The sequence below is a fragment of the Gigantopelta aegis genome, chromosome 14, assembly GCF_016097555.1.
Source record: "Gigantopelta aegis isolate Gae_Host chromosome 14, Gae_host_genome, whole genome shotgun sequence".
Lineage (NCBI taxonomy): Eukaryota > Metazoa > Mollusca > Gastropoda > Neomphalida > Peltospiridae > Gigantopelta > Gigantopelta aegis.
This window is the reverse complement of record NC_054712.1, coordinates 55,486,761-55,506,240: the sequence shown is the minus strand read 5'-3', so window position 1 is coordinate 55,506,240 and position 19,480 is coordinate 55,486,761. Positions and strand designations below refer to the sequence as shown.

At 37.0% G+C, this 19,480-nt stretch overlaps 1 protein-coding gene across 1 annotated transcript; it reads right to left on the bottom strand.

Annotated features, from left to right (window-relative positions):
• Window positions 1-223: 223 nt before the first annotated feature.
• LOC121389344 lies at window positions 224-18,972 on the bottom strand. Its single transcript, XM_041520939.1, has 11 exons — window positions 18,915-18,972; window positions 17,045-17,326; window positions 15,239-15,392; window positions 13,682-13,813; window positions 13,187-13,194; window positions 13,042-13,132; window positions 11,485-11,616; window positions 10,738-10,823; window positions 9,916-10,097; window positions 2,871-3,014; window positions 224-1,244 (listed from the first exon to the last, which is right to left on the bottom strand). Exons 1-11 carry the CDS (start codon window positions 18,955-18,957, stop codon window positions 240-242), a joined length of 2,259 nt encoding a protein of 752 aa, XP_041376873.1. The 5' UTR covers window positions 18,958-18,972; the 3' UTR covers window positions 224-239.
• Between the last annotated feature and the right edge of the window lie 508 nt (window positions 18,973-19,480).

The following is a 19,480-nucleotide window of genomic DNA, read 5'->3' as shown; positions in this document are numbered from 1 at the left end:
GGATCTTTTATTATCACTTTTCCACAGACAGGAGACAGGACAGCACATTCCACATCAATTGACATCTGGTTGTGATGCACTGGTTTGAATGTGGGAAAAATCCAGTTGGAGAATTGGTCCCTTGAGGGGGTTTGATCCTTTGACCCAAGCACTTTACCAACTCAGTTAGGTCCTGTCCTTGAACTAACATATGCATGTAATTATGTAAAATAAAATACAAATGCAAAACTTAATTTTTTTTATTTGCTGCATTTTGTGATGAGCAATATTTCATTTAAAAGTGTTCGAGGAGAAACGGACAGACAGCTGGTGTCCAGCTGTATCCAGTCCTCATCCTGTGTCACCTCGAGAACAATGTCCTTGACCCTGCTCAGGTCAAACAGAGCATGTCGTTTCTCACAGAACCTCCAGTGCATGTTCTGCAATCTGCCACGACGACCATTTGCTTTTGACAATAATTGAGCTTTCATAGCAGTTTCTTCAGATAATCCAGCATTAACGTCCGATTCGCAGGATAATCCATACTTTATGTCTGCTTCTGGAGATAATCCAGCTTTTATGTCTGCTTTCTGAGATAATCCAGCTTTTACATCTGTTTCTTGTGATAATCCATCTTTTACGTCTGATTTCTGAGATAATCCAGCTTTAATGTCTGCTTTCTTCGATAATCCAACTTTTACATCTGGTTCCTGAAATAATCCAGATTTTACATCTTCTTGAGATAATCCGTCAAGCAAATCAAGGCAACAATCCCCTGAATGTGTTTTGTCTCGAAATACTGTATGGAAGTTGGTATTTGTTAGAGAATGTCCATCTATCCGATTTGACAAACATTCTGTCTTAGAATCACCAAATCTTTTCCCATCTAATGAAGAATAATCTTCTGCACATTCAGCACTAAAGTCTTTTTCACATTGGTTTTCTTGATTAGATTTGCTTGTTTTATTTATGTTGGCATGATCAAACACAGTTTTGTCAATAGAAAATACTGCAGAACTATTGGCAATCGAATCACCATGTTTATCACTTGAAGATTTACCAATCTTGTTTCTATTAACTGAAGATGGATCGGGGGTTGAGTTAGCAGTATCAGAGTCACATGAATGCCTGACATCCAATGAAAGTTGGTGTACCATAATACTGTTATCTAGACAACCAATAGACTTCAGTCTATGCAGGGCAATTGACAGCAACAAACCATAAAACTCAATGACATCAATCCCAGCACTTGCTTTAAGAATGAGCTGAAACCAAAAAAAAAACTATAAAATTTCTTTAAAAAAGCAATCATAATTGTTTAATACAGTATATATATTATAAATGTATTTGTTACACGATGCGATTATGTTAGGTTCTATTATAACCATACCAGTTTAATCCAATACTCTATACACACCACACCAATAAACATTTCCAAAAAAAAAATCTTTACTTATTCAGAAATGAAAGTGGGTTATGAAAACAAATCCAGAACATTTAATATTGGTAATCAGGTACTAAGACTGGCCTTGGGATTAGGGATGTACACTGGTCTAATATGGAGGCCCCATTCAGAATGGATGCACAGCATCAGCCGAAACCGTATCGTACTTTTTGGACAGAGAATATGCAAAACATTTGACAAATAGAGGAAAACTCAAAAAGCTCTGTACAGCAGGGGTGGGGAAAAATAAAATTGTCAATCGGTCCCACTTGATGTCGTCACTACCAGAGGGGAAAAAAGAAAAGAATAAAAAGAACATTTAAAAGACGATATTTGCCAAATAGTTTTTTTTAAAAATCATAGTGACATTTGTATAGTTTTATCTTGAATCATGAACGCGAAATGACAAACATGAAACTTTTTTTTTTTTATCACAACAGTAAAAAACACCCACAAATTGTATATATTTTACATAATGGAATAAATAATATAAAAAATGAATAACAGTTATGAATTTTAATTCCCATATATGTATAAAAAGTACAAGTATTCAGTACGGTGTCCTGAAAATTAATAAAAGATGGCACCGTTGAAGCGTTTGACAGCCTGAGCTAGCACATGTTTAGACAAAGAGAGTAATAACGTCATCACTGATTGGATGAAATTTGACCTCTGCTGGCTCTAGAGATAACAGTACATGTAGCTGTTCTGTTTACTCCCACTTGTTAACAAAAAAGGTGGAAACCTTTTGTTAATTTTAAAATCCTTTATAATTATTGGATACACTACATTGAACAGTCAACAATAAATACATTTATCGATTATTTCAGTATATTTTATGCTATTTCAAGCAGTTTGTATTGCACAAAAGCCTCTTGCTTCGGACTAGGACACTCGACCCGACAGAGCTCCGTACACATGCAGGTGTTGACAGGTGTCGATTGTAACCAGTTGCAAATTCTGGGTCCTTTGTTTTAATTGGAGTGCTGTCTAAACTAAGAATGGTGCTATCGTTAACGTCTGTTTAATCTCTTGACCAGCTCAGCGACTTTGACAAATGTCTAGCCTTGTAGGTCTGACTTCAGTGACTGGCGATACACTTAGGCAGACTTTAAAATCACAAACGTCTGAAACACCAGCCATATTGACCACTATTTATTTATTATTTTAAATCTTGCACGAGATACCGAAGTCTGGGCAGGCCGGTCCACTTGCCGGATAGGAATTTGTTCCAATAATAGAAATGGACAGGTGCTTCGGACCGACAAGAATGACAAAAGTGGGACCGGCAAACGCACGTTTTTAAAAAAAAAAATCGGTCTCAGAGATCGAGAATCGGTCCCAGACCGGGAAAAAAGGGCTTTTCCCCACCTCTGCTGTACAGATGATTAAAAATCCAGTATTCTGCAAAAATTTCTGCTTATTGAATTACAATACAGTTCAATACCTGACACTGCTGATGCCATCCATCCATGGACCGACAATCTGAGATCTCTTTCTTCACATCTGCCAAGCTCTGTTTCATGAATTTCCAACAGATGTCAATGTTACAGCCATTGAACCAATTGTGGTTGATAGAGATGGTATCCTCCTATATATAAAAAGAAAAAAGAAGAGCATGCATTAATTGAATGGGTGCTCCGACGGGAGTTGACCCAGGAACATATCACATCTCAGGCAACCACTGAGCTACATCTCACTAAACGGGTAAAGTCTGGCTTTTGTCTTTCAACAAATCAATTATGCCAATTTCAGCCCATTTGATAAATATTACATGCAATCCTCATTTTAGTATTGTAAAGAAATGGCAATCCAATCCAATATTTATTTACATGCTCCTATACCACTAGGGTTTCAAGCATGTCTGTCACGGGCCCCTCCTCTGGATAGCCAGCAGGAGTGGTCCGGGACAGAAATATAGGGGCAATTTTAAACTTTACTCCAAAAATATTTGAGGGGACATTACCAATTTATTTGTGCTTTTCAAACATAAAATACCTATTTCTAAAAATTTAGCCACATTTTTAGCCGGGCGGTCTAAACTTAAACAACTCTAAATCTATATCTTCTTATTTAACCCTAAGGGAATTAAGGGTGAGGTTCTTCTCTAGACTAATCCGCCACACGGAAAATTATATCATTTGAGGGAGGTGCCATGTCGGTATTGGGAATCTAAGTGTGTCAGGCAGGAGGGGGCCGAGGCCCAGGGGAGGGGGGGCCGGAGCCCCCCGGACAAACCTTAAACTCTCCTACTGCCAAACCGCCTACGCCTACGCCTACCTCCTACCCTCCGGTGGTCTCCCGCCCCCCCCACCCCCCACTCCCAACCGCGATGCCCTCCACCGGCACGGCCCTCGTATAGTTGGTTTAAATTTATTTATTGGTTATATATACTCTTAACTTTAATACTCATAAACTATCCACTGGGAGAGTGGATGTCACTTTCAGAGTGACAGCATCATGTCCGGACGATGGAAAAGGAGTCTTCGTCTGTCCCCCCGCCGGAGTAGAAACGCACCCCCGGTGACCACTTGGTTCCGGGCGCCTCTCTGTAGTCCTCGAGAATCTAAAAGTTATGTCATTCACAGACGCCATCACCCTTTAATCTATAAAAACCGAAGAGCGGTCCAGGGCAATAATACCAAGGACCGCTAGACGGCATGGGTACTGCTAAGTCCCATTAAATTAGAGAGAGAGCACATCTGTCTCTCTCTCATGCTTTATTCCATAATAATTAAAAATATATAATAAAATAATATATCAAAATATTAAAATACAGAGCACGCTTGTAAACATTTATACAAATAAATTAAAATCCAAAAAAAAAAATAAAAAAAATACCAATCAGTTTAAAAATTTTACATATATATATAACGTAGCCGGTGAGCAGTCAAGAAATGTCTAACTGCCAGGTTAGACACCTCAATATTACACCCAAGCTGATCTAACATTCTCCCATTCATACCCCACATTCTTACTTAAAATCAAAAGGAAGGGAAAAAAACCCACCTACCTTAATAGTTAAAATTAATATTCTTGTAAAATTAAAATTAAAATTAATATATACTATATTTTATATTTAAAAGCCGGTATTTTATCTAGCTTCTAATATTATGCAGAGTAACTATGTCCAAGAGCACGCCAGGCGCGATAGGACAGAGAGCTATGTTATGAGTATTTATTCAGGAAATTAGTAAGTGTTAATGGAATACCTCAAGAATATAATAAGAGCACCAAAACCAAAAAAAGGGGGGGGGAGCAATGGAACAATCGGTCCCAGACAGCCATCCGAGACCATTGTCTGCTTAGCTAAATAACTGGTTATATTATATTTATATTGGTACATTAGTTCCAAGCACGAAGGCAATCAGGAGCCTATCAATTTCCCTCTTGTGCTCAATCGGGGGGTTCAGTAAATTTAGGCCGTTGAGCACTAAATTATGTCTCTTAAAAAAACTTTCTAAATTCTTACGTTTTAACCTGTGTCTGGTGCATTCAAGCAGAAAATGCCTCACATCCTCTACTTTATTACACACCAGACAGTTAGGGGTGGGAGATTTCTTTATTTTAAATTTATTACCATTAAGGCCATAACATACTCCCATTCTAAGTCTCGAAATTATTTTAGTGGCCTTAATGTTGAAGGATATTGGGCCGGGTCCCGCTGCCTTCGGCTTAATATATGCATGCCACACCCTGGTATGGTGGTCCCACTCGGACTGCCATAGTTTACCAAGATGTGGCTCTAATATAGAGTTAAATTCTTTATAATTATATTTAATCTCGATCCCTATTTTCTTATCACGCAGGCTATTTCTGGCGTTCGTGTCAGCAAGTTCGTTTCCTGGTATGCCGACATGTGCCGGCACCCATTCAAGTCGAACCTTAGTTCCACTGGTGATAATGCTATTGTAACATTTATATATTTTATTTACTAATTCGGGTCTAACACCCCCACATCCAAGGATAGCCTGAAGCGAACTTAGACTATCGGTGAAAAGCACATATCCACCAGGGCCATTTCTTTTAATATTATCATTTTGTATCCACATTAACCCATAAAGTATGGCAATAAGTTCAGATGTATAAACCGAAATATTATCAGTAAGCCTGGCCCTAATGGCTATCGGTTTTATATTTTTGTTAATTTTAATAGCGAAAGCCATACCTGTTTTTCCAGTGGCGGGGTCCTTCGATCCATCTGTGTACACTTGTACACAGTCTGGATAGAATTTTTCCACCACTGCCTGAAATATAATTTTTTTAATATATGGGTTATCATACTTAGTTATTTCATCTCTAATGTGGAAGTTTACCACTGGGCGTTCTAACTGCCACGGATAGTCCAGTCTACCACTAGCATCCCCAATGGTCAGTCCAGAAACTCCAAAATCAGTGGCATATTTATTAAGATAAGAAATAATGGATATATCCCTATCCCCGACCGTCTTAACCTCCTGAGGAGCTAAACTATTTATAGGAGAATCAGGCACCTGGTTCCTTGTTTTACTTATATACCGGAAACCTTGCCTGATTCTCCTCAAGGTAAGGGGAAGCACTCCCAATTCCACCATTATACTATCATATGGAGTACAGATAGCTCCCCCAATAATTATCTTGAGGGCCCTACCATATACTCCATCAAGTTTTTTTAAGTGTGTTTGGGTTGCACACCCAAAGGCCATTGCACCATACTGGAGTCTGGACACTATGAAGGCCTCGAAGACCATAAGCAGAGTTTTCCTGTCTGCACCCCATGACGTACCGGAAAGTATCCTCAAAAGATTTAAATAGAGGACACAATTACCGGTAATCCCAGCAATGTGTTCGATGAAACTAAGGGCATGGTCGAAGATTACACCCAGAAACTTGACAGACTGTACTTGTTTAATAATAATATTTTTGAATTTCAATTCTAACTTATATCTTTTTTTAAATTCTCTACATTTCTGAAATACTATACAGTTAGTTTTAGCTTTGGAGATAGTAACCCCCCAGGCTGCTGACCATCTATGTAGATTATCTAAGTCATTCTGGAGGTCTGTTTTGATATCATCATAGGTTTTCCCTATCCTCCAGAATGCTGTATCGTCAGCAAAAAGTCCGACACTTAGGGATGTTTTAGTGCTTTTATTGGAAGTGATAAGTGCTATATCTAGATCATTTATGAAGATTCCAAACAATGTGGGCGCTATCACTGAGCCTTGTGGGATACCATTCTCCAAATTTAAAATGGGGGAAAAACTACCATTAACATTAACGGCAAATGTTCTTTCTTCTAAAAATTTTACTATAAATGAGAACATTGCCCCTTTTATCCCCATTTGATAAATTTTGAACAACAAACCGCGTCTCCAGACCATGTCGTATGCCTTTTCAATATCCACAAAAACTCCCGCCACCTTGCGGCCATTCCGAAAGGCATCTTTGACCTCGGTTTGAAGCCTAACTAGGTGGTCGGTAGTTGAGTGGTGTCTCCTAAAACCACTCTGGAAAACCGACAATAATTTGTTGGTCTCCAGAAAGTGGATAAGGCGTTGGTTTACCATACTCTCCATGGTCTTACAGACGCTGGATGTTAGGGATATTGGTCTATAATTAGACGGATCGAGGGGGTCCTTACCCTGCTTTGGAAGTCCAAAGACCTCTGCATGTTTCCAATTAAGAGGAAGAGCCCCCTCGAGCCATATTAAATTATATAGTTCTAGGAACAGTCCGAGGGTTTTGGTAGGCATATGTTTAAAAAATATATAGCTAAATCTATCTGGCCCTGGAGCTGAGCCCTTACGGTTACCAAAAGCCTCTTTCAGTTCCCAGATTTTAAAAGGTGCATTGTATGGTCTGACAGAATCCGGACTATGATCTTCAAGGGGGATCGGGCTATCTCTTTCCATTTTAATTTTTCTAGTTTGAAAGAATAGTGAATAATTAGTTGTAGCTGAGTTTTGCCTAAACGTTGCTCCTAAAACATTAGCTTTTAATTGGTCATTAGTATAGACTTTACTGTTTTTAAGTATACTATTATTTTTTGTAGATCTCCCCTGAATCCTTTTAATCCTCGACCATACTTCTTTTACCTCTGAATCCTTGTTTAGCGAACTACAGAACTGGTGCCATGAGGCATTTTTTAATTTAATAATATTTAACTTTAATTTATATTTACTTTCTTTAAATTTCTGTATATTCTCTAAATTTATAAATTTCTTTAGTTTCCTTCTACATTTATTGCTTTCGGCTTTTTGCTTGGATAGTTCCTCATTCCACCACGGGACGGAAGAGCGACTACCCTTGTTACTAAATATTGGAATTGTTTTGTCTGCTATGTCTATAATTACTTTAATCAATTTATCATTAAATATATTAATATTCTTGTCCCTAATCTGCTCATGGTCCAAGAGACCACACATGTGACCAAAGTCCACCCAATTTGCTTTATCTAAATTCCATTTACGTTTAGTATTATTATTTTTATTATTCCAACTGTCTAAAATGTTAAATTTAATTTTTATGGGTAGGTGATCGCTACCCAAGTCATCAAGAGTCTCCCACTCACATTTAGCTGCTAATTTTTTTGAGACGAAAGATAGATCCAGACACGACCATGTATGGTGGGTGTCAGAAAAATAGGTAAAACTACCATCATTTAAACAAGCCATATTTAAATTATCCATATACTGTTCTATTATATTACCTTGTAAATTAGTTGTATCAGACCCCCATAAAATATTTTTACAATTAAAATCCCCCACTACTATTAAATTTATATTATTACTCCCTATTGGTTTCAAAAAGTCATCTATACTTAATTTTTTTCCTGATAATCTAGTATGTACATAGTAATTAAAAATATTAATATTATTATTTTTAGTATGAAGTGACACCCCCAAAACTTCGATCTCTGGTTTCGTCTCAATTACAGTAAGCTGGGAGTGGGAAATTCCATTTCTGACAAAGGTAGCTACCCCCCCCCCCCCCGTGGATTTATTGCCACTATTAAAAAAGAGACCTGTATATCCTGAAATTTTATATTCTGCAAATAGTTTATTTTTTTTAGTTTGTAAGGAGTTATTCGGTAATAAGGTCTCTTGAATGGCAATAATATCAATAAACTTATTATGGTCAATATAGTTTTTAAGTTCTGGGCCATTGGTGCGCAGACCACGGGCGTTCCACTGTAATATGTTTAAACCATTATGGTTAGTAAGTTTATTATTATTATTATTAAAATTTATATTCCTGCCTTTAGGGCCTGTCTGCATGATGAGACACGGAGCAATTCTATTTTCCCGGGGACTAACTTTGTCTAACAGTTTAGTCCACATTATCATTGCTCTGTGGCTCCTGTGCTACCAGGTCTCTAGCCCTATACCAGGCAACATTGCGTGCCTCAATGGCTTTAGGGTCAACCTCGATAGCTAAATTAATGTTTAACAACTCACAGGCATCACCAGAGGCCATCCGAATGTCAGCTATAGAAAATTTAGAAGTCGGGACCTTTTTATTCTCTCGGGTCAAAAGAAGTCCAGAAAGTATTCTAACTAGATCGAGAGCTGTAATTAAATGATCTGATTTTAATTGGTTGGTCCCTGAGGTTACGCCGGCATATGAATTAACAGCAGAGACTGGTCGGCTAAAATTATGTCCAGACTCAGTCTTGCTAGTTAATTTTGCGCCAGCTGCCAGTCCCGGGGAGCAGGGCCCAGCCATAGTGGCTTCCCGAGATTTTTTTGAAATGGGCACCCTGTCCGCCATGATGCGGACCGCCCTCCTATAGTCAGGACACCCCTTGAAATGGCAATCGCACTTAACATAACAGACCGGCCTCGGTGGCGTCGTGGTTAGGCCATCGGTCTACAGGCTGGTAGGTACTGGGTTCGGATCCCAGTCGAGGCATGGGATTTTTAATCCAGATACCGACTCCAAACCCTGAGTGAGTGCTCCGCAAGGCTCAATGGGTAGATGTAAACCACTTGCACCGACCAGTGATCCATAACTGGTTCAACTGGTTTGTGCTATCCTGCCTGTCATAAAAGAGTAGTCTATGTGACAACAGTGGGTTTCCTCTAAAAAACAGTGTCAGAATGACCATATGTTTGACATCCAATAGCCGATGATAAGATAAAAAATCAATGTGCTCTAGTGGAGTCGTTAAATAAAACAAAGTTTACTTTTTTTAACAAAACAGTTACCAATATAAAATACTGGGAAAAATAACATTTAAAACTCAACAGATTGTTTCTTATCCACGATTTCCTGACAAACAATGTTTATTACATTTTAACAATCAACATTATTTCTAATTAATCTTCTAGCATCCTGTCCAGGGCACACATATCTACCTTGACTGTCCGTCTAGGACATAACTTATGGTTAGTTCTTAGTGTTGACTGATCCAATACCTCCCCACCGACATGATAAAGCTTGCTCTAGGTTTGTGTCAGTACTGGGATTCGAACCCAATATCTTAACACTTGTGAAACAATGTTTCTTACCAAGTTCACCACTTGGTGGTGCCATCCACTGGGCACAAAGATTACCTCCCCTGCTTCCTGTATGACCTCGAACTGGTGTTGAAGTTTTCCATAGTTTGGGTAGGTGGATGTATTTTCGAGATCGGAGGACGTGACATCAAAAACAAGCTGACCAAACCTGTCCTTCAGGGCCTCTTCCTCACCTAAATAACACAGCATGCATTAACAACTATTCTGAACTCGACTGAAAATTCACCTGTCAAATTGTCAGTTGTAAGAAAAGGATATGGGAAGAAAAATAACATATTTAACTGATTTTGTATATAAATTAATGTATTCTGGTAGGCAAAAAATAACACCAAAATAACAAGGGTTAGGGTTATTGTGTTTTACTCATACTACGACACATTTATCAAGTTAAATAATAATTAAAGAGCTTCCCACCTCCCCCAATCTGATTATACCTGGAACAGCTCGTATGTGTCTTGGCAAAAATATAAGAGAAGAAACCCAATATGCCATTACATGACTACCTTTATTACAGAGCAAATATTTCATGCAAACCATCATTCTGTTCACATGATGGTTACGTAACTTTAAATTCACACAAACTGCCAATCAGTTACACACTGAACTGTTACATTCTAAAATTAAATTAAAAGAAACTTCAGGATCATCATAACTTTAATTTGTGCAACCACAAGTCAACAATAGACGGTGAAAATAATGTGAACAGTTCCGGTTATCCATTTTGAAAACAATTGGCCCCAATAAATCAGTTCAATAACATTCATTCATTCATTATTTACAGTAGTTTACACTTCAAAGCTTGCACATACAAACCAGGTGGGAATAAAATCCACTTCTTTCGACCACACACATTTGCTGACCAGCTGAAAGATCTCATTACATCTGCATGGAGCGGAGTCCTAGTGAACAAAAAAATAAATAGAAAAACCTCAGCACATTATAAATTATGCAGGGCTCACCAGGCCCACTGCCAATTCCTAATTTCTAATATCTAAAAATTGAGAGAGAGGGGAAAACCTGCTAATGCCACATTGCAACTTCTAATTGAGTCTGTACTCATGAATATTAAAAACAAACAAATTATATGTACAAATATTGATATTTTAAAATATATACCGTATTTCCTCTAATAAGCACCAGGGCGCTTATTCATTTTCAAATGTTTGCACACCCGACGCTTATTGGAGACCGGCGCTTAATGGAGACCCGGCCTTTATTTTTTCAAAAAAAAATTGAAATTAAAGCTAAAAACTACAAAGGTACAATTTTATATATTTTTAAACTTCAATTTCAAACTGTAACAAAACAATGAACAAATTAATATTATTTGTCCACGTAAAGTGCCTAAATAATGCCAGGGAGTAATCAGTTTTCGATCGTCTTACCCAACATATATTGGAAGCCCAGCGCTTATTAGAGGAAATATGGTATAGATTTCTCATAGTTTATATCTTAAACATGCCTTTTACATCCAAAAAATATGACCAAATAAAGAAAAGTAAAACCAAATATTAAAATAAAATAAATATTTAATTTAGTAATTAGTATAAATGTACATACCAGGAATCTTTTGGCCCCATGTAGACAAACTTGTAGTCATCCGGTTTATCAAGCTGGGTATCCCAGAATTCATTAAGCCAGTCTGATCGGAAATACACCGGAGTCTCATAGGCGGTATAATCTGGAAATGATCTTCAAGAGAAGAATTCTACTGAATATACTATATTCATCTACTATACAAGTTATCTTAGATTCATGGGGAGTTGGGGTAATATTTCATACAAGCACGAATTTTTTTTACATTCCTGCTAAAACACTGTAGAGAACAGTCAGCAGATTTGGGGAGAGTTGGGCCTTAACTTATACCCACTTCAGAAGAATACTGATACCAATACAATACATAAATACTACAAACAGTTTGTGTTTTTAAAGTTTGTTTTGTTTACCGACACACTAGACCACATTGATTTATTAATCATCGGCTTTTGGATGTCAAACATATGATCATTGTAACAAAGTCATAGAGAGGAAACATGCTACATTTTTCCATTAGTAGCAAGGGATCTTTTGTATGCACCATTCCCTCATACAGGATAACATATACCACAGCCTTTGATATACCAGTCGTGGTGCATTGGCTGGAACAAAAAATAGCCCAATGGAACCCACCGACAGGGATCGATCTTAGACCGACTGTGCATCAGGTGAGTGCTTTACCAATGTCTCACCCCCATTTGTGTTTTATGCAAACTTTGTATAACTACATAATTATATTTACTCCAATGCTTAAATACCTGTGTAAGAAAATTTGGCCCAATATATTCCACAATAGTCTTACGAGCATGCAAAAGTTTAAAAACTTAACCAGAGAGAAAAAGTAACTTTGTGAATCATTTTGGACAAGACAGTTTCATAACAATGGATATAATAACACACTGAAGAAAAGGAAAGGAAGATATGTTAACAACACCTCAGCCAAGTTTAAAACTACAGCAGTATGGTGTCTAACGTATGGTTATTTCAACACATGGTCAAGAGAAAGAGACAGAAAATCTTCTGCCACCACATAAGCTACTCCACCTATAAAGCAATAAGGTATTGTTTTATATGAGCTTTCCCATAGACAGGACAGTACATGCCACAGTCTTTGATGTACCAGTCATGACTGGGAAAAAATCTAAGTCCATATAATAAACGGCAATCTATAACATCTCATGTGAGCGTTCTACCATTAAGCTAGACCCCCACCCTGTACAGTGAAGAATTATACTTTCATTTTCATTTTCAACTTATTTTCATGCTTATATCCAATTAAGGTTCAAGCATGCTGTCCTGGGAACACACCTCAGCTATCCAGGACAGTGGGTTAGTTGTTAATTGTTAGTGAGAGAAAAGAGGGTGTAGTGGTCATACACCTACCCATTGAGTCATTAAAACTTGCTCTGGGTGGGGAGCCGGTACTGGGCTGCAAAACCCTGTAAACCAGCATTATGTCCGAGGCTTAACCCACGACACCGAGGCTGGTAGAATTTTACTATTATTTGTAGAGTAGTATTAGTAGTTGCAGCAGCAGCAGCATTATTATAATTATATCCTGATTACATGACTAGGACAAACCTTGTGAAGTGCCAGTCTTTCAGGTAGAGACATTCCTCACTCCCTGCATGATCAAACACAAATACTGGAGGAATTCTCCGAGTAACATCTCCTGTTTCGGATGAGCACAATACTCCTGTTTACCACAGTCTGCAACTGGAACAACTGCATCTCCTGAGAGACGAAAACAAAAAGTGTGTTTTGTTTAACAACACAACTAGACGGGGAAAACCTGTTAGTGCTACATTGCTACTTCTAATTTTCCCTGTACTCATGCAAACATTTGGTAATTATCGGACTCACCATTCAATAATTAAATCAATTCTCCAAATGTTACGACAATGTGGTTTTGCGTTTCTTCTTTTGAAGAGTATATTTTTAAACTTCAATTTCAAACTGTAACAAAACAATGAACAAATTAATATTATTTGTCCACGTAAAGTGCCTAAATAATGCCAGGGAGTAATCAGTTTTCGATCGTCTTACCCAACATATATTGGAAGCCCAGCGCTTATTAGAGGAAATATGGTATAGATTTCTCATAGTTTATATCTTAAACATGCCTTTTACATCCAAAAAATATGACCAAATAAAGAAAAGTAAAACCAAATATTAAAATAAAATAAATATTTAATTTAGTAATTAGTATAAATGTACATACCAGGAATCTTTTGGCCCCATGTAGACAAACTTGTAGTCATCCGGTTTATCAAGCTGGGTATCCCAGAATTCATTAAGCCAGTCTGATCGGAAATACACCGGAGTCTCATAGGCGGTATAATCTGGAAATGATCTTCAAGAGAAGAATTCTACTGAATATACTATATTCATCTACTATACAAGTTATCTTAGATTCATGGGGAGTTGGGGTAATATTTCATACAAGCACGAATTTTTTTTACATTCCTGCTAAAACACTGTAGAGAACAGTCAGCAGATTTGGGGAGAGTTGGGCCTTAACTTATACCCACTTCAGAAGAATACTGATACCAATACAATACATAAATACTACAAACAGTTTGTGTTTTAAAGTTTGTTTTGTTTACCGACACCACTAGACCACATTGATTTATTAATCATCGGCTTTTGGATGTCAAACATATGATCATTGTAACAAAGTCATAGAGAGGAAACATGCTACATTTTTTCCATTAGTAGCAAGGGATCTTTTGTATGCACCATTCCCTCATACAGGATAACATATACCACAGCCTTTGATATACCAGTCGTGGTGCATTGGCTGGAACAAAAAATAGCCCAATGGAACCCACCGACAGGGATCGATCTTAGACCGACTGTGCATCAGGTGAGTGCTTTACCAATGTCTCACCCCCATTTGTGTTTTATGCAAACTTTGTATAACTACATAATTATATTTACTCCAATGCTTAAATACCTGTGTAAGAAAATTTGGCCCAATATATTCCACAATAGTCTTACGAGCATGCAAAAGTTTAAAAACTTAACCAGAGAGAAAAAGTAACTTTGTGAATCATTTTGGACAAGACAGTTTCATAACAATGGATATAATAACACACTGAAGAAAAGGAAAGGAAGATATGTTAACAACACCTCAGCCAAGTTTAAAACTACAGCAGTATGGTGTCTAACGTATGGTTATTTCAACACATGGTCAAGAGAAAGAGACAGAAAATCTTCTGCCACCACATAAGCTACTCCACCTATAAAGCAATAAGGTATTGTTTATATGAGCTTTCCCATAGACAGGACAGTACATGCCACAGTCTTTGATGTACCAGTCATGACTGGGAAAAAATCTAAGTCCATATAATAAACGGCAATCTATAACATCTCATGTGAGCGTTCTACCATTAAGCTAGACCCCCACCCTGTACAGTGAAGAATTATACTTTCATTTTCATTTTCAACTTATTTTCATGCTTATATCCAATTAAGGTTCAAGCATGCTGTCCTGGGAACACACCTCAGCTATCCAGGACAGTGGGTTAGTTGTTAATTGTTAGTGAGAGAAAAGAGGGTGTAGTGGTCATACACCTACCCATTGAGTCATTAAAACTTGCTCTGGGTGGGGAGCCGGTACTGGGCTGCAAACCCTGTAAACCAGCATTATGTCCGATGGCTTAACCACGACACCGAGGCTGGTAGAATTTTACTATTATTTGTAGAGTAGTATTAGTAGTTGCAGCAGCAGCAGCATTATTATAATTATATTCCTGATTACATGACTAGGACAAACCTTGTGAAGTGCCAGTCTTTCAGGTAGAGACATTCCTCACTCCCTGCATGATCAGAACACAAATACTGGAGGAATTCTCCGAGTAACATCTCCTGTTTCGGATGAGCACAATACTCCTGTTTACCACAGTCTGCAACTGGAACAACTGCATCTCCTGAGAGACGAAAACAAAAAAGTGTGTTTTGTTTAACAACACAACTAGACGGGGAAACCTGTTAATGCTACATTGCTACTTCTAATTTTCCCTGTACTCATGAATATTAAAAACAAACAAATTATATACACAAATACTGGCATCTCCGAAAAAAACAACCCAAAAAACTTTATTATACTTTTTATCTTAAATATGCCTTTCACATCAACAAAATATGACCAAATAAAGGTAAAATCACATTGATTTATTTGAAATCATCGGATGTTGGAAGTCAATCAACTGATTTTTTTTTTATATCCCACTGTCCCCTTTCCTTTTACTCCAGCTCATTTCTTCCCAATCTGGCAACTCCTATTATCTTTCAACTTCTTTCGCTGTCCACCTCCACATCCCAGTCCTGGTCTCTCCAACCGCGACAGGTGCTTGTCTCTTGTGGCTATCCATGCTACACACCTGTCATTCCACATCAGCTTTTAGCTGTGGGCTTAGTCTGACCACTTCAGAGTGTGTTCAGTAGTTACTTCTAGCATTGAAAAGAGCCACTTGTAACTACCTAACTATGCCTCCCCTACTACCGACGGTCGTTAGATAGTGCCAGCTTTATCAACGGCAGAGGACGAGGATGCCAGGTGGGTGCAGGGAAGTACACAGAGACTGCACCCGTGGAGGAAGTTGAGACTGTAGGTAGGCGATGGACATTTGATAATATTGATTCATAGACTTTGAAAAGACGAAATCAGCTTCATTTTTCAATTAGCAGCAAGGAATCTCATATATGCACTTTCCCACAGATGAAGGACAGCACATACCATGGCTTTTGATATACCAGTGCAGAATTGTGGGGCACTGAATGAGACAGGAAAAAACCGAGTCAGAAAATGGGTACAGAGGTGGTTCGATCGTACGACACTGCTCCTCTCTGTCAAAGTGGAAATTACAGAAATGAATCATGGAGTAACATTTCTTGTCTTAGGTCTAAACAAATACTTCACAGTCAATTAAATAAATATACAGTAACTGACCTTGGTAGTGTAATGGTTAAGTCATAGACTTTAAAGCTGGTAGTTACCAGGCTCACATCTTAGTTACGATGCCCAAACAGACTTTTTAAGCCTCTAAATACCACTAAGAAAATGGAATGCCACATCTATATATGGGGACACACCACACTCAGGCCTGCTATTCTAAAACTAAAAAGTGAAAGGTTGTTTTGTTTACTAAAATCACTAGTCTAAGAGCACACTGATCACTGACCAATCAATGTCAAACATTTAATAATTTTGACAGTTTTCAGAGGAAACCTGCCGTCTTTTTCCATTCACAGTTAGAAATAATTTATGTATGCACTTTCATTCATACAGGACAGCACATACCATTTGATCAAGGGGCACAGGTGTTCTAAAACTACATTAGTAATGTATGGCACACATGTTACGTCATTTCATGGCAATTATCCATTTGTTATTTCTTGTGTAAAATGGTTTATCTCTACTCATGCGTGGCTCTAGGGTTACTGCTAGGGATATGCTCAGGGTCAGGCTTTGGGGTAGACCCTCTGGAGAACCAAAAGTAAACCTCTGGAGTACTGGACCTTCAGAGTATTAAATGGACCTTCAAAATACAGACATACCACCCATTATTATTAGACTTACCAAAATGTTGTCGTAGAAATTCAAAATCTGGCTTGCCATCTTTGCACACCCATTCTCTGCGACTCTGCCACTTGGCTGTTGCTTCTGAACTTAAAACACATGGCTTATTCGGTAGCAGAAAGCGCAAGAAGAATTCTTCATAGGAAGGACATCCATCTAAGTGTGGAATTCCTCCTCCGATTATTTCACCGACTCCCTCATCTCGCAGGCTGGATATGACATCAGAGATGTTATCAATCACTAAAGTGTCAGGTAATACTGGACAATTAGTGTTGGTCATGACTGTAATTCAAAAATAATAAAATTAATAATTAATTAACAAAGTTTGGTTTTTTGTGGGGGTTTTCAAAATAGGCCCTAAATAAATAAACATATGTGTACTGTAGTTTATAAATATCCAGTAACCAATGACTATTAAAATGGTGGTAGAGTTCTAGGATGTCCCAGTGGCTTATGATAGATTCACCAGTATGCCAAGGCTACTTGTGTTGATACTGAAAACAATAATTAATATATTTTTTAAGAACTTTTTTTATCTTGCAACAATCAGCAACTTTTTTTTATTTTACTTGACCTCATGAAGAGTAGCAATAAATATCTTTATTACACATCTGTTGGTAAGAACATCATTTTTTATATAAATTCATGATAACATGTGATATCAATTGAAAGACATAAGACTGGCTGTGCCTAGGTGATGACCCGGTCACTACATCCAATGAAAAAAAGCATGATCAAAATTGTTTGCTCTATGACATGTAAGTTAACTTGAAACTAATTGCTCCATGACAACAAGTATAAAGGCCATTAATAATGTTTTGTTGGAGGACCTTTTTTTTAAGGATAGGCCCTATGTAAGAAATGTTTTTAAATACATCTGTGTCCGTTAAGATACCATTTATCTTACAACTTATTGTTTAAAAACATATCCATTTTGCTTTTGATCATTATAAATCTTTTCACAAGGAACTACTTGTTACTTAAATTGTATTTACATTGTATCTGTCAGTCAATTTATTTCATAAGACCATTCCCATGATAAACTATTGTCCGAACCAAATTGTTAACAACTACAAAAAATTACTATCCTACCTTTAATTGCCATTAGATTTCCTCCAAAGTTTGTCCAGACACAAATCGCAAAAAAAACCACTACAAATATACAGACTCCACACACGAGACTGCAACGATGTCGCCGATATCGTCTTTGCTATGATTGCATAGGAAAAAATACATGCAGTTTTCTGCCGTCTGCCATGTTGCTTGTTTATGGAATATTCTTCAAGAAGGGTGAAGTATGTGACACAATTAATATGAAATCAATGATCTCTAGTGGTATCATTAAACAAATAAAAATAATAATAAATAATATGATGTCATCACGTTTGCTTTTATATCATAACATGTTATGACGTTGTTAGATTAAGTCCTATCCTTTCACCCCTCTTGAAGTATATTCCAAAAAAAGTCAAAATGGCAGCTGATACAAAATTACATGCTTTTTGCTCTGTGCGCTCTCAGCAAAGTCGATATAGGTATGTGGAATCTATGTCATTGTAATGGTTTTTTCAAGATTCGTGTCTGGACAAACTTTGGAGGAACTTTAACACCAATTAAAGGTAGGAGAGTAATTTTTCGTAGTTGTTAACAATTTGGTTCGGACAATAATAGTTCATCAAGATAAACGTCTCCGGCACGATATTTATTATTGTGATGTTTATTGCTGTGCCGTAACGTTTATCCATTGGATTGAATTTTCCATTTGCAATCATGATTTAATAAAATCAGGCATATGTGCTTTATTTAAGAGCCTCAACACGTACAACAACATATTTTAATAAATTTTAGACAAAAATATTAAGTACAATACCTTTGGTAACCTTTCCAGGATTAGATGTTTGAAGATGACACATTTAAACATTTGAAAGCTATTTTTATCCTGGCACATCGAAAATGCGGAATGAAAATTTTGCGGAACGAGAATTATTCGTATCAAGCATTTTACGTACACCCAGTAAAAAGAAATATTGCGGAACTGAATGGAATTGATTATTAAATTTATTTATTTTGTTATTTTTGTTTCTACATATGTGCTTTGTGTGGGTTGCATTATATGCATTGTTAATAATATTATCACATTAAAGTTTGGGGTGTATTATTCTTTTTTATTATTATTAAAAAAATAATGATTGTTAGTACAGGTCCATATACTTATTTTAAGGCCTTCATTTATTTACTTTTTCCAAAATTATTATTTCCTTTAGTAAATATTATTATTACAGGCCATTGCTTACATGTGTTTCAAAGGTTTTTCTCTTTTTTTTTCCTCTTCTTTTTTGTTTTAATTTAATTTCTTTTTTTTAGCTATAATTACTGGTCATTAGTTATTTTAGGGGTTTTATTCATTTAAATTTAATTGTTATTATTAATTTATTA